This window comes from Ochotona princeps, chromosome 16 (genome assembly GCF_030435755.1).
Source record: "Ochotona princeps isolate mOchPri1 chromosome 16, mOchPri1.hap1, whole genome shotgun sequence".
NCBI lineage: Eukaryota > Metazoa > Chordata > Mammalia > Lagomorpha > Ochotonidae > Ochotona > Ochotona princeps.
This window is the reverse complement of record NC_080847.1, coordinates 57,645,367-57,660,244: the sequence shown is the minus strand read 5'-3', so window position 1 is coordinate 57,660,244 and position 14,878 is coordinate 57,645,367. Positions and strand designations below refer to the sequence as shown.

The following is a 14,878-nucleotide window of genomic DNA, read 5'->3' as shown; positions in this document are numbered from 1 at the left end:
CACAGTCACATACCAGGTACTGAGCTGACTCACTTGACAACTTCTGAATCCTCAAGCTCCAGTCACTAGGGCCAGTACAAGAAGACCATTTAAAAAGGTTTATACGGGGTCCGGCATCGTAGTCTAGCGGCTAAGGTCTTTGCCTTGCATGGTCCAGGAAACCATATGGGCGCTAGTTCTAATCCCGGCAGCTCCACTTCCCATCCAGCTCCCTGCTTGTGGCCTGGGAAGGCAGTGGAAGACGGCCCAGAGCCTTGGGACCCTGCACCTGTGTAGGAGATTCGGAAGAGGTTCCTGGCTCCTAGCTTCGGATTGGGTCAGCTCTCGCTGCTGAGGCCACTTGGGGAGTGATTCAGCAGACAGAAGATCTTCCTCTCTGTCTCTACTTCTCTGTAAATCTGACTTTCCCATAGAAACAAATAAAAATAAAAATCTATGTGGCATTTGTATTGTCCCTGATCTATGTTTAGATGAGCTGCCTACACAAGCCTACGTACTCTGATGCAATGGAGTGCAGTATTCAGTACAGTAAGTACCTGTAGACCAGGAGCAATAAGCTGCCCACGGAGTTGGGTTGGGTTGTGCCATCTAGGCTTATGGAATAACTCCACAACTCATATTCCAGAATACGTGCCTATCATGAAACTGCACAATTCTGTGTTCATACGGAAGGCAAGTGTCTAAAGTGACACAATGCACTAAAATGCACTAGATCCATCTAGGCAAGTCCGCAGAGTGAGATTAAGGCAAAATAAACAGTTGAGTTTTACTAATGCATGTCCATGTATGTGGTCATTCCTAAACATTTTGGTATTTGAGGGGCAGGCATTGTGCATCAGGTTAAGTTGCTTCTTGTAATGCCAGTGCCAGCTCGAGTCTGCACTGCTGTTTCCCATCCGGCCCTCTGCAGTGGAAGACGGTCCAAGTGCCCCGAGGCGAGAGACCTGGAAACACTTGGCTCCTGGCGTCAACCTGGTCCAGCCCCATCAGTGCAGGCATTTGGGGTGTGAGCCAGATAATGGAAGATCTCTCCTTCTCTCTCTGCCTTCCAAATAAATAAATCTGCATCCCATGTAGGCACCGCTTAGAATCCTAGCTGCTCCACTTCCAATCCTGCTCCCTGCCTGTTGTGGGCTAAGGAGTTGATTAGTGCTCCTTAGCCTGGGCAGAACAGGAACCGGGCTTGTGGCTAAAAACACCTAGACTAATTGGACTCATCTGTATCCAATTTGCTGCTAAATGAGGATGTTGGGGGAAGAGTATATAAGGAGAGGTAAAAGGGCAATAAAGAGAGACTTCACAGATATTTCCACCACCACTGGTCTCCTGTCGGTGCTTCATCCCCAGACCCTCTCCGTGTCCACGTTACTGGCTCTGCTGGCCGGAGCACCTGCGCGAGAAAAGTAGTGGAGGATGGCCCAAGTCTTCAAACCCTGCTACCCACATGGGAGACCCAGAAGAAGCTTCTGGCTCTTGGTTTTGGCTCCGCTCAGTCTGTGGCCGTCTGGGGAGTGAATCAGCAGTTGAAAGGCTTCTCCGTCACTCCCTCTATGAATCTGACTTCAAATAAAGAACTAGATTTCTCCTCCCCGCCCCCCCGCAAAGTGGCTGCTTTTTAGCATTTACTTCTGTAACTGCTTGGTTTGGTCACCATGAAGCTCTGTGTGAGGCGCTGTGGCCGCAAGGAGAGGCGAGCGCAGGCTCAAGGGAGGCTGGCAACGCACCTGGAGTGGGACAGTGGAACTCCCAAACAGGACTTGTTATCTGTGGTAAAAATGGCAGAGCCGCTAAGAAAATCCGCACAAGGACACCGCTCAGCATGGACGTGCTGCTAAAAGTACACAGCGCTCTATCGCCCGCTCCTGCTGCATCTGCGCAGACCGCCCGGTCAAGCGACTTGGGGCCCTGCGTGTCCAAGGTGGGCAGCGGAAGTCGTGGAGTCCCGGGGTCCCCGGTGGACGGAGTGTCCCCCAGCGACCTCGTGGCTGGGCGACTCCCAGCGGAACGTGATCGGCACCAGCAGCGCCGCTGCGCCCGGGTGGAGAGGCCGAGCGCGGTGAGGGTGGTCCGGAGTCGTGCGCGTGGGGCGCGCCACGTGGCCATGTCCGCAGCCCAGCTGCCCTAGGGCGCGCGGGCCACGACGCCTGCCAGCACCCTCGCTTCCCCGTCTCCGACCTGACAGGTGGGGGTGGTATCCCTGGGCGATTGTTTGGTACTGGTCGGTCGTTTTTACGTCATCTTCGGAGAAAGGACATTCCTTGAAGGGATAGAGGAAAAAGTCCTAAATTTAATATGGATCCACAAAACATCCTCAGGATTGCTAAGCCTGTCATCAACACGCCCTCTCAGTGTTTATCCCAGTTTCCAACAGAAGATTGGCAGTTCGTTTTCTCTTCTCTCCTCCTCCTCCTCTTTTTAGACTTACTGTTGTTGTTGTTGGAAATGCAGATTTAGGGAGAGGAGAGACACAGAGAAAGATCTTCCATCCACTGGTTCACTCTCCAGATGGCAGGACCTGAGCTGATTTGAAACCAGGAACCATCAACTTCCTCCAGGTCTCCCATGCGGGTGCAGGGTCCCAAGGCTTTGGGCCGTCCACGGCTGCTTTCCCAGGCCACAAGCAGGGAGCTGGATGGGAAATGGAGCTGCCGGGATTAGAACTGGCGCCCATGTAGGATCCTGGCGCGTTCAAGGCAAGGACTTTAGCCACTAGGGCCATGGCGCCGGGCCCCCCAATAAATCTTAAAAAAACAAAAACAACAACAAAAATGTCTTCATTCATTTGAAAGGCAGAGTTGCACAGAGAGGTTGAATGAGCTCAACCATATGTTGGTCTACTGCCCAGATGGCCACAGCCCCTGCGGCAGGGCCAGGAAAAGCCAGGGGCCCGGAACTCTGCGTCTCCCTCATGGGTGTGAGGGCTCCAGCACTTGGGCCTTCCCCCGTGGCTTTCCCGGGTGCACTAGCAGGGAGCTGGATGGGAAGTGGAGCAGCCAGGACGTGGACCTGCGAGTCAGCAGCCTTCAGCTGCCACCCCAAGGCGGAGGCCACCAAGCGTGGGCGTTTGCAAGGTGTTTCCCCTGCATGTTTTCACAGCCTGGGTGTGACAACCTTAAAAGCAGCTCAGTCCCATACACTGATTTTTTTTTTCATTCCGTGCAACGAGCCCCTCCCAGACGCCGGAAGCAGGAAGCACCAATGATAAACAGTAGGGGACTTTGAGCAGTCCAATCCCGCGCGTGCACAGGCGGGCTGACTGCCAGGGAAAAGGGAACCCTGGGAGGAGGCTGGATCCTAACCGGCGACTGGCTTCCCCTGGTGGTTGTGGGGTCGGCTGTGGGGTCGGCTGAGAAGTCCACCGCGCCTGCAGATTCTCACACGCGGCGTCCGCCTGCGCGCAAGGCAACCGAGGTAAGCGGGGAATTCGCAAAAACCAAGAGCTTACTAAAGCACAACAGGTTCTGATATTTTACCTAATTTGGCCATCTGTCGTTTGGATCAAAGTTTTGTTTTGGTGGGGACTCATTGCTGTGGCTTGGTGAGTTAAGCTGTTGTTACAGTGCTGGCATCCATCTGGGCATTGGTTCGAGTCCCACCTGCTCCACTTCCTCTTTGCCTCCCTGCTCCTGTGCCCGGAAAAGCAGCAGAGGATGGCCCAAGTGCAAAAAACCTTGGCTTTTCTTGCTTCCTCTTTCGCTTTAAGATGAAATTTTTGCTTTTATAAAATGAGAAAACCATGTTCCTTGGGAACATGTCGAACCTATTTATATTTTAATGAGGTGCTACGATTTTTAAAAAAGGTTTATTTATTTTTATTGCAAAGTCTTATATACAGAGAGGAGGAGAGACAGAAAGATCTTCCGTCCGATGATTCACTCCCCAAGTGAGCGCAACGGCCGGTGCTGCGCCGATCCAAAGCCAGGAGCCATCAACCTCCTCTCGGTCTCCCACGCAGATGCAGGGTCCTCCACTGCATTCCCAGGCCACAGGCAGGGAGCTGGATGGGAAGCGGGGCCGCTGGGATTAGAACAGGCGCCAGGATTCCGGTATCTTCAAGGCGAGGGCTTTAGCTGCTAGGCCACTGTGCTGGCCTCTGAACATATTTGAGAAGTAAGACTTGCTGTCACGATTCTCATGGGAGCTAGAGGAAAGACTTGGGTTGGAACCATGGTGGAGGCCTGTTGGGATAGGGTGGGGCTTGCTGAGGGTGGGTGTTTGGATTGTGATGTAGACAACTCCCTTGGGCTGATTCCATGGATCATGGTGATTAGTTTAGCTTTCCTATGTAAATGAAATTTTTATCACAGGAATTATCTTTTTTTCCCCCTGAAAACAGCATGTTTTAAGGTTTGTAATATTGGATTTTTTTTTTTTTTTACTTTTTTTCATAGTTGATCATCAGGACAGCTTTTGTTTTGTTTTGTTTTGTTGTTTTTTCTTTTTTTTTTTTTTAAGATTTATCTATTTCTATTAGAAATTCAGATATACAGAGAGGAGAAGAGACAGGAAGATCTTCCATCCCACAGTTTACTCCCCAGGTGGCCACAATGACCGGAGCAGAGCCAATCCAAAGTCACGAGCCAGGAGCCTCTTCCAGGTCTCCCGCGCGGGTGCAGGGTCCCAAGGCTTTGGGCCATCCTCGACTGCTTTCCCAGGCCACAGGCAGGGAGCTGGATGGGAAGTGGAGCTGCCGGGATTAGAACTGGCTACCATTGGGCTCCTGGCACATGCAAGGCGAGGACTTATTTATTTTTATTGGGAAGGCAGATTTACAGAGAGAAAGAGAGACAAAGATCTTCTGTTCTTTTTTCTTTAAAAAAAAATATTTATTTATTTTTATTGGAAAGTCAGATATACAGAGAGAAAGATCGTCCGTCCGATGTTTCACTCTGCAAGTGAGCGCAATGGCTGGAGCTGAGCCAATCTGAAGCCAGGAACCAGGAGCTTCTTCCAGGTCTCCCACGCAGGTGCAGAGTCCCAAAGCTTTGGGCCATTCTCAACTGCTTTCCCAGGCCACAAGCAGGGAGCTTGATGGGAAGTGGGATTGTTGGGATTAGAACTGGCACCCATATGGGATCCTGGTGCTTGCAAGGCGGGGACTTTAGCCACTAGGCCACCGCACCGGGCCCTCAGTGCTACTTTTTCAATGTTTATCTCATTTTACTTCCAATATTCATTTGTTTATTTGAAAGTCAGTTATAGAGAAAGAAGGAGCGCCTCAGATGATTACAGCATTAAATTGGGCCAGGCAGATGCCAGGAGCCAGGAGCTTCACGTGGGTGGCACGGGCCCAAACACTCGGGGATCTTCTACTGTGTTCCCTGGCCATTAGCAGAGAGCTTTATCAGAAGTGGGGCAGCCAGACTCTAACCAGCACTGTGGGATGCTGGTGTTGTAGGGGGCTGCTTTAACAGCTATGCCACAGCACTGGCCTCCCTGCAGTACCTCTTGTATCGGTTCCTTGTGCCAGGGCGACATCTCTCTCTCTGATCCTTGTGCCCTTGGTGAGTGACGCTGAGGGTGTCCACACCCTAGTCCCTCCGTGCTGGATTCTGTGCTTTCTGGAACCCCTTAGGGTTTAATGCCGCACCTGTCTGCACCTCCATGATCTTCCAGAGTTTGTATGCAGTTCATTTTAGAGTTGCTCTACATTTAGGAGATTGGTTTCCTTTGGGATTCATGATTGCTTTTGATCATGTTGTTAAAATTCTGGAGGGGAAAAGGCTCTAAAGAGCCAGGTTGGAACAGAGTTCAAGTCCACTCACCACAGGACGGCTCCTGGGCTCTCTTGCTTCTACAGAATTCTCCAGTGGCTCCGAGAGCCACTGGCCTCAGATGGAGTTACAGAGGGCTCCGAGGCCCGGGCATTGTCTGCAAGAACTAACTTAGGAGCCCCGTGGGGATGGCAAACAATTTCACAGATGAAACACTTCTGCTTCCCCACGGGCTAAACCCGCGACCCTGGAAAAGCAAATGTGCAGGTGTCAGTCGAAAAGGACTGCCTGTCCCCAGAGAGGACTCGGGCATGGTGATGCTGCTGTGGTGGGCTTTCCACGGGCAGTGCGAAGGAAGGAAACGGACTGTTCCGATACCAGTTTGCTGGATGCCGACTGCACCTGTCAAGTCTTCAGGATTTTCTCTTTGCTCAATTTTTAGGGTGGTCAGAAATCCGTGTGGATTTTTTTTTCTTTTAGTCTTTGATTCTAGAACTGTTTACCATTTTGCCATTAGATGCAGGCATGAACACATAGGGATGCCCAGCTCTCCATTAAGGCTTCTTCTCTGTCTTTAGCAGTCCTTAAAGAAAAAAAAAAAATTACAGGGGTCCCAGCGTGGTAGCCGAGTGGCCAAAGTTCTCACTTGGCATGTGCCGTCCATCATATAGGCGCCGATGCGTATCCCAGCCACTCCACTTCTCCTCCGGCTCCCTGCTTGTGGCCTGGGAAAGCAGTAGAGGACGGCCCAAAGCCTTAGGACCTTGGGACTTTGCAGCAGCATGGGATACCCAGAGTAAGTTCCTGGCTTTGGATCAGTTCGTCTCCGTCCATTGTAGCTACTTGGGGAGTGAACCAGTGGATGAAAGATCTTTCCCTGTGTCTCTCCTTCTCTTGTTAGATCTGCTTTTCCAAGAAATATAAGTAAATGTTTAAAAAAATCTGCAAATCACATTCAATTTGTTAGACACTGATTACAAATTAAATCTTAAATGTCTTGATTTTTTTTGACATCAAATCTTTTTTTTTTTAAGATTTAGTTATTTCACTACAAAGTCAGATATACAGAGAGGAGGAGAGATGAGAGGAAGATCTTCCATCCGATGGTTTACTCTCCAAGTGGCCGCAATGGCTGGATCTAGAGCTAGTCTGAAGCCAGGAGCCAGGAGTTCTTCAGGGTCTTCCACTCGGGTGCAGGGTCCCAAGGCTTTGAGCTGTCCACAACTGCTTTCCCAGGCCACAAGCAGGGAGCTGGATGGGAAGCAGGGCCGCCGGGATTAGAACTGGCTCTCATGGGATCCTGGGGCGTTCAAGGCGAGGACTTTAACCACTACGCTATTGCGCTTGGTCCCATCAAATCTTTCTCATACTTAAAAATTCTTGACATGTTTATTTTTTTAAGATTTACTTATTTTTTTTTTTTTTGGAAAGTCAGATATACAGAGAGGAGGAGAGACAGAGAGAAAATCTTCCATTCAATGATTCACTTTCCAAGTGACCACAATAGCCCAAGCTGAGCTGATCTGAAGCCAGGAACCAGGAGCTTCAAGGCAAAGACTTTAGCCGCTAGGCTGCGTTGGGCCCAATTTTTAAAAAGATTTATTTGTTTGTTTATTTATTTATTTTACTGTAAAGATTTTTTAAAGGTTTATTTTTATTGAAAGACAGATATACAAAAAGGAGGAGAGACAGAGAGGAAAATCTTCCATCTGATGATTCACTCCCCAAGTGCTGCAACAGCTGGATTTGAGCCAATCTGAAGCCAGGAGCTTCTTGTGGGTCTCCCACGTGGGTGCAGTGTCCCAAGCCTTTGGGGCATCCTCTGTTGTTTTGCAAGGCTACTAGCAGGGAACTGGATGGGAAGCTGGGCTCCTGGGATTAGAACCAGTGCCCATATGGGATCCTGGCACCTGCAAGGTGAAGACTTTAGCCACTAGGCTACCGCGCTGGGCCTGTTTTTTTTTAAATTTATTTTCATTGGAAAGTTAGATACAGAGAGATGAGAAGAGACAGGGAGGAAGACAACACATTGCTATATTTTAAAATAAATTATTAAAATGTTGATCCTGTCACTAAATGTGTCACACTTATTGAAAGGCAGAGAGGGAGAGAAATCTTCCATCTAGTGGTTCATTGTCCAAATGGCTGCAACAGCCAGGGCTGGGCCGGATGGAAGCCAGGAGCTTCTTCTGGGTCTTCCATGTGGGGCAGGGGCTCAAGGACTTGAGCCATCCTCTGGTGCTTTCGCAGGTGTGAATGTCACGTTTACCTAGATTTAAAACCAAGTTTTCATTTCTATAGGAAACTTGCCTTCCTATCCTGGTTAGTATGTTTTTCATATGTGATAGGGCCTAAAATGCATTTATCTGAAATATTTTTGTGCTAGAAAGATCTGCTACAGTGGGGGGCTGACATGTGGTGCAGGGGGCAAGCCCACAACCCTCATCGCTGGCACACCCTGTGGGTACTGGTTCACATTCCAGCTGCTCCACTTAGGATGTATTGACGGTCTGGGGAAAGCCGCAGAGGAGAGTACAAATGTTTGGGCCCCTGCCTGCCCGCACGGGAGACCCTGATGAAGCTCCTGACTTTGACCTGGCCCAGAGCTGGCCATGGCACTCATCTGAGCAGTGAGCTAGCAGGAGGAAGATTTTTCATTGTCTCCCTGTAACTGACTTTCAAACAAATCATTCTTTTTTTTTTGTGGGAAAAAAAATCAACAGTGATTGGGTCAGGGGTTGGTGTTCAGTAGCCGAGACTCGGGAAAAGCCACCTGCTTCTTGAAGCTCGTCATCCCAGGGCAAGCCTTCTCTCTGCTCTGCAACATGCTGCCCTTTCTATACAAGAGTCAAGGCAACATTCAGCCAGAAGAGAAGCTGCTGCGCCTCGGGCAGAGTGTCCTCATCCAGGCTCTGAGTTCCCGTGGCCTCCACCGGCCCGGCCCTGGGGTGGCTGTGCCTTCCCATCCCTACAACCTGGGTGTTGTTCTTGTAGATGAGGAAGGCTCTGATTTGGAAAAGCTGCAGTCTTGTGGGAACCATTCCCTCCAGGGGGAGGCAGACGTTTCAGATGGATGCCCACTGTCCCTGCACATGAACTTGTGTGTGTGCCAGGGATCCAAGCCCTCTAGCCTTTGCCCTGTCCACACGGGCAAGTTCATGAGCAGCTGGGAGTTGGGCAGGCTGTCTGCACTTGGACAAAACGGCGTCTTTGGAGACTGCTGCATGCAGGGCAGACAACGTCATTGGCTTCTGTGGTTAACAAAGCCCCCTTGGTCTTGTGTGCATTTCAAACTTGTACCATAATTTCAAGGGACCGTTTGCTTATTAATTTATGGACTCATTCATTGCTTCCACTTGTTGGATGTGAAAACAAGAATGACGTCTTGGGCTTTTACTTTTGCTGAGGCAAATCATTAAAAGTAGGACTAACGGTGCCAAGAGCTGCTTGGATAGTGATACTTGGAAACTGCATGAGAACTTAGCCAATCAGTAAGAGACCATGATGAAGTTACCATGGTGTCCAGATGGGATTCACTGAGGTCCAGGCATGGGCTTGTTTTTTTTTTTTAAGTGGGTAGACTATCATTTCCACATTTTTTCTATATCTGGGGTAAAGGGGAAGGTAAAGGGAGAAGCTTCACCCAGTCTCCCACCCATCCCAGGTCCCCGATGTGGGGCATGCTCCAAGGGTCCTGCTTAAGTGGTTTTGATAGTTCAACAGTTATGAATTGCTGCCCATCTCGCCGTTCCAAGCACAATGAAGTTGTTGCAGAATCCACTGATTGACATAGTCCACCTTAGAGTCTCTGCTTGCCCAGTTTTTCACTGCCAACATATGGCTGGGGTAGTTGGTTGATTTGTTCTGTCCTCTGTTGTGGTGCCAGGTGTCCTCTGCAGGTTGCTATGGACTGCCATACCCTCCATGTGCACCTGGTTATGCTGTCCACTGCTCCGTCTGAGCCTCTGAGGAGGCTTGGCTCTGGCACTTGCCAGTATGTACAGCAGACTAGTCCAGTCTGTCCCACATCCCATTCAGCTCTCACACATGTCAGTAGGCATTGAAGCCTAGTTCAACCCAACCAGCTCCACTATCCAGCCCACACACATGCTGGCGGGTGCCTTTCTGTCTAGCTACCTCTGCCCCTGTCCTGGTTTTCATGCTCTCCAGTGGGAGTGGTAACCCGAGAGGAAGGTACCCACTATTTCTCTTCTAGGCCACTTCCACTCCCGGATGATGCACTCCCCAGGTGGTTCTGGAATTTAACTTGACAGATTCAGCCTCCAGTGCCAGCCTCTGCCAGCTGATGCTGTGGCAAAGCTCAACCAACCCTTACCCGCTCTAATTTTTCTTACACCAGTTGGAACAGTAAACCCAACCTGGCTTTTCCCCAATCTAGCTCACATGAGGCCCACAGGTGTTGTAGCCCTGCCTGGTCTGGTCTGCCCCCATCCCAACTCCCACTCTTTGGTGGGAGTGGTTTCCAGCAGGGGAACCTGCACTCCCCCTGCCTGCCTCGGGCCCCGGGCTTTTCTGAACGGTGCAGTAGGCTCTCAAGTGGAGCTAGTGAGGGCATCTTTCTGCACGGGATGACTGCTGATGCATACACCTTGCCACTCTTCCCCTCAGGTCTTCCTTCCAGGACTGTTTGGCTGGAGAAGAACAGAAAAATGAACCATCTTGCGGTGAGTTTTTGATGTTGTTATTTGTTGTTTTTAAAGACAGAGAGAGGGAGACATCTTTTTTTTATTTTTTAAGTTTATTTTATTTTTATTGGAAAGGCAGATTTTCAGAAAGAAGGAGATACAGAGAGGAAGATCTTCTGTCTGACTGCTGGTTCACTCCCTAAGTGGCCACAAGGGCCTGAGCTGCGCTGATCTAAAACCAGGGGCTGTGCCTCCCACACGGCTGCAGTGTCCCAAGGCTTTGGCCCATCCTTGACTGCTTTCCCAGGCTATAAGTAGGGAGCTGGATGGGAAGTGGAGATGCTAGGACACAAACCAGCGCCCATATGGGGTCCCGGTGGTTGCAAGGTGAGGATTTAGCCACTTGGCTATTACAGTGGTACCTGTTTGCTTTTTTTTTTTTTTAATTCATTTGAAAGTCAGAGTTACTGAGAGAGACAAAGTGAGAGATCGTTCATCTGCTGGCTCACCAAATTGTTGCAGTAACCACAGCTCAGCTGGTCTAAAGCCAGGAGTCCGGAGCTTGTTTAGGTCTCTCGTGTAGATGAAGTGACCCAAGCATGCGGGTCAGCTTCTACTGCTTTCCCAAGGAAAACTGGGAGAGATTCTCTCCCACCTCGACCCCCATCTACTGACTCACTGCCTAAATGCTTGCAATAGCCAGGTCTCGGCTAGGTCAAGGTCAGGAACCCAGCTACCCACCCCTGCCTGCCTCCCAGAGGACACATTAGCCGAAACTGCAATGAAGAGCAGAGCCGGAACTTGACCCAGGCTCCCCCAGCTGTGGCTCAACAATTGCGCCAAACTCACACCGTCAAAATGAACGAATCTGTCCCTCTTGTGCAAACTGCTCACAACTAAAGTCTGTTCTTCTGGCTGAGTTTCCTCCTTCCTTCCATACTTCTACCGAAAGACATCACACTCTAGGTTCTTCTTTCCTGTTAAGATAAACATCTGGCCACTGCTCCCACAAATCCAGTCCATTGTTAAGTCCCGATGGAATAGTATTACGATTGTAGCATCCCAATAGGCTCTTGTAATTATTGATACATTAGTGTGTTCCTTCCTTTTGTGCTGTGTGCATTGAACAGCTTCTGTGAACCTACACCAGAAGCTCGTAAGCTGGGATGTCACAAACTGACACGAGCCACAGTGACTCCCAGGAACAGGGGCAGTAAACAACTGTGAAGAGTCCTTTCTTCACAGCTGTTCAAGTTAAGCCTGAGGCTGGTCTTGGTGGGTAAGGCAGGCTGGACGGTAAAGACCAATGAGGGACACAGCACGTGCCGGTCTTCCAGTTGGCAGCAAAGGACTGTGCAGGTGTGATGTCCAACACCTGTCGTTGAGTGGCAGGAAGTGCTGACGGAAGCCTGGTCTACAGGGCCCATACAGACAGGGCGAGGTGGAGAGAGGCAGACATGGGAGTGTGACCCTGCAGATGATCTCAAGCTGGCTCCCCTCCTTTCTCTTTATTTTATTATTATTATTTTTGTAGGAGGAGAGCAAGAAAAACCACTAGATGGAAACCACCATCTAGTTGTCATGCTGACTGTGGTGAATGGCACATGGTTGTAACTTGGTGCTGTGGTGGCAAAAATTGTGTGTCCTCCAGGACCTCATGGTGACTCTCACTACAGGTGAGCGTGACCTTCCAGGATGTCATGGTGAACTTCACCTATGAAGAGTGGCAGACACTGAGCCCGGAGCAGAGGTGCTTGTACCGTGATGTGACGTTGGAGAACTACAGCAACCTGGTCTTCCTGGGTGAGGAGGCTTCTAGGGTGGGGGGCTCAGCACATGCAGTCTGACACAGGGGTTCCCCCTCCCCCACTGCCACGGGACCTCAGGGGTTTACCCAGGGGCACACTTCGCTGGCTAAGCTAGGAGAAAGGTGTGGCCAGGGAGCGTCCTGATGTGGAGTTTGAGGAACTCAGCCTTCCAGGCTGGTGCTCTCCCCCATGGCCCTGGCCCTGGTCTGGGGGAAACTTCATCCCCCAGGAGGAAGAGTTGTTCTTTGTTCTGACTGCGCCTTCCCTGTGTGTCCCCATGCTGCCATTCACAGTGTGTGTGAATGGGTGGGTGAGAGGTATGTGTCTGCGCCCAGCCCCTGCACGCCGACACATCACCCCCTCACCTGCCCATTCATACATACTGCTGATGCTGCCAGGGAAACACACACCCACACCCTACCTCTCCACACCCACATGCATCACAAGCCCTGTGGATGTTTCAAACAGGACAAGAGGCAGCCACCAAACCTGACGTGATCCTGAGGCTGGAACGAGGAGGCAAGCCCTGGACAGTGGAGGGTGAGGCGCTCATGGGCGACAGACGAGGTAATCAGAGTGACAGACAAGGTGGGGAGTCCAGGACCCCTGAGAGGCAAGTTTTTCCATTGGAGGGGAAGTCATTTGGCAGGCTGGGAATTTCTCAACAGGTTCTCCCCAAAGCTGGGTGGGGGCTGTTCGGTCTCCCTCTAACTAGCACTCCTGGGCTCACAGCTGCTCCCTGGGTGCTGGCTCTCTGGCATGTTGGCCAGCTGCTCCGTGGGAGCTCCTTTTACTGGGTTTTACCTAAGCCACATGCTTTAATGGTGCACGGAGGATAGATTACATTCAGTTTCCATTGACACTAGATCCCCAGCCAGGACGACCGTTTACATCTCCCTCATGGGGCTGGAGATGTTTACACAGGCTGTTTCTCTGTTCCACCTTAGGAGCAGCTGGGACAGTGGAAGGGTATGTTGGGAGGCTCCAGACCGTGGCAGAGGATCCCCAGAAAGAAATCCCGTCAGTGATCAACAGACCAGCGTCAGCCAAGCGAAGAGGCCCTGGACGCGGGAAAACAGCCCCACCCAGCAGAGCTGGTTCAAGGCCCAGACACATAGAGCATGACCCACGTGGGAGGAATCTGAAACGCAGCACAGATGGGCCAGGCTGTGGACTAAATCCGTCTTGCACCTGTAGGAGATCCGGGAGGGTAGCTGGCGGCAGTACGTCGGACCCTGTGGGAAGACATCCTGACTGTGACTCCCAGTCAGGGCTCCCCAGGGAGAGAGCCTTTGAGTGCAGACAGTGTGGAAAAGCGTTCCAGGAGAAGTGGAAACTCAACAAACACCAGAGCACGCATGTGGAGGGAAGGCCCTACCAGTGTGGCGAGTGTGGAAGGGCCTACAAGCAGAAGCCGAATCTCATTCAGCATCAGAAAGTCCACAGTGAAGAGAGAGCTTACCGGTGTCAGACCTGTGGGAAAGGCTTTTTCTGGAAGTCGTGCCTCATCAATCATGAGAAAATCCATAACGCCACGAAAGCCTACAAGTGTGATGAGTGTGGCAAATCCTACAAGCAGTATGCAACCCTCTTCCAGCACAAAAAAATCCACACTGGACACAGGCCCCACGAGTGTAAGGACTGTGCGAAGACATTCATTTACAAGTCAGATCTGGTGAAACACCAAAGGACACACACAGGGGAGAAGCCCTATAAATGTCACATGTGTTACAAGGCCTTTTCCCAGAAGTCCAACGTCATTGACCATGAGAAGATCCACTCTGGGGAGAGAGCCTACCAGTGTAGTCTGTGTAACAAAACCTTCATCCAGATGAAAAACCTCATTCAACATAAGAAAATTCACACTGGAGAGAAGCCCTACTTCTGTGCCAGATGTGGGAAAGCTTTTTATCAGAAGTCGAACCTTCTCAGCCATCAGAAGACTCACAGCCGAAAATGAGTGTACACGTGCAACAGGCGCGGGAACTGCCTTCGCCACGAGCTGGGCCTCAACTTGCACAACTCGGGCGCAGTGCCAGGAAACCTCACGGGTGCACCGCGTGTGGGAAGGTCTTTGCTGACAAGTCACATTTTGTGAGACACCGGAAGAAAAGCCACAGTGGATAGGAGCCCTGTGCGTGCCTGCAGTGTGGGCATGCCTCCACGGTGGGGTGGCCTGGCTGCAGATGCCTCCGCAGTCCGGACTTGGCCTTTATGTTAATGATAATGCTTGCATTGTGTGTTAACATATGTTCAGGAGCAATACTGAGTCAGAATGTAAAGCAGCTCAGGGATGAGCCCAACAGATGCGTTACTAGTCTGTTTTATTTCTTTCTGAAGGTGGTGTTTTTTTTTTTTTTTTTCGTGTATCTGGGGGGAGCGGGGAGGGCTGCTCCCAGCAGCCTAACTACAACGGTACCCAGGGATGGGGGAGGGTGACCGCTTGATGTCTTAGATCCTCGATGTGGAGCAGGTTCCAAGGATACTGCTTAAATGGTTTCGATAATTCTGGAATGTTGGTTTCATTGCTCCAAGGATGAGGAAATCCTCTCAAGGACCGTAGTCCAGCTTGTAGTCTCCACTCACCCAGTTACTTGGTGCCAGTGCTTGCCAGGGAGAGCTGTCCAGTTTGTTCCGCCCTCGGTGGTACTTGATGTCCCCAGTGTTCATCTGGGCATGCAGTCCACTGCACCATCTTTAGCCACTGAGG

General features: G+C 50.7%; 1 protein-coding gene across 1 annotated transcript; it reads left to right on the top strand.

Moving 5' to 3' along the window:
• The first annotated feature begins 1,819 nt into the window (after window positions 1-1,819).
• On the top strand, window positions 1,820-14,295 carry ZIM3 (zinc finger imprinted 3). The gene is given in 6 exon segments (XM_058673976.1): window positions 1,820-2,056; window positions 12,037-12,163; window positions 12,637-12,735; window positions 13,116-13,137; window positions 13,366-14,192; window positions 14,195-14,295. Coding segments are annotated over 6 exon segments (1,413 nt in total).
• Window positions 14,296-14,878: the final 583 nt, after the last annotated feature.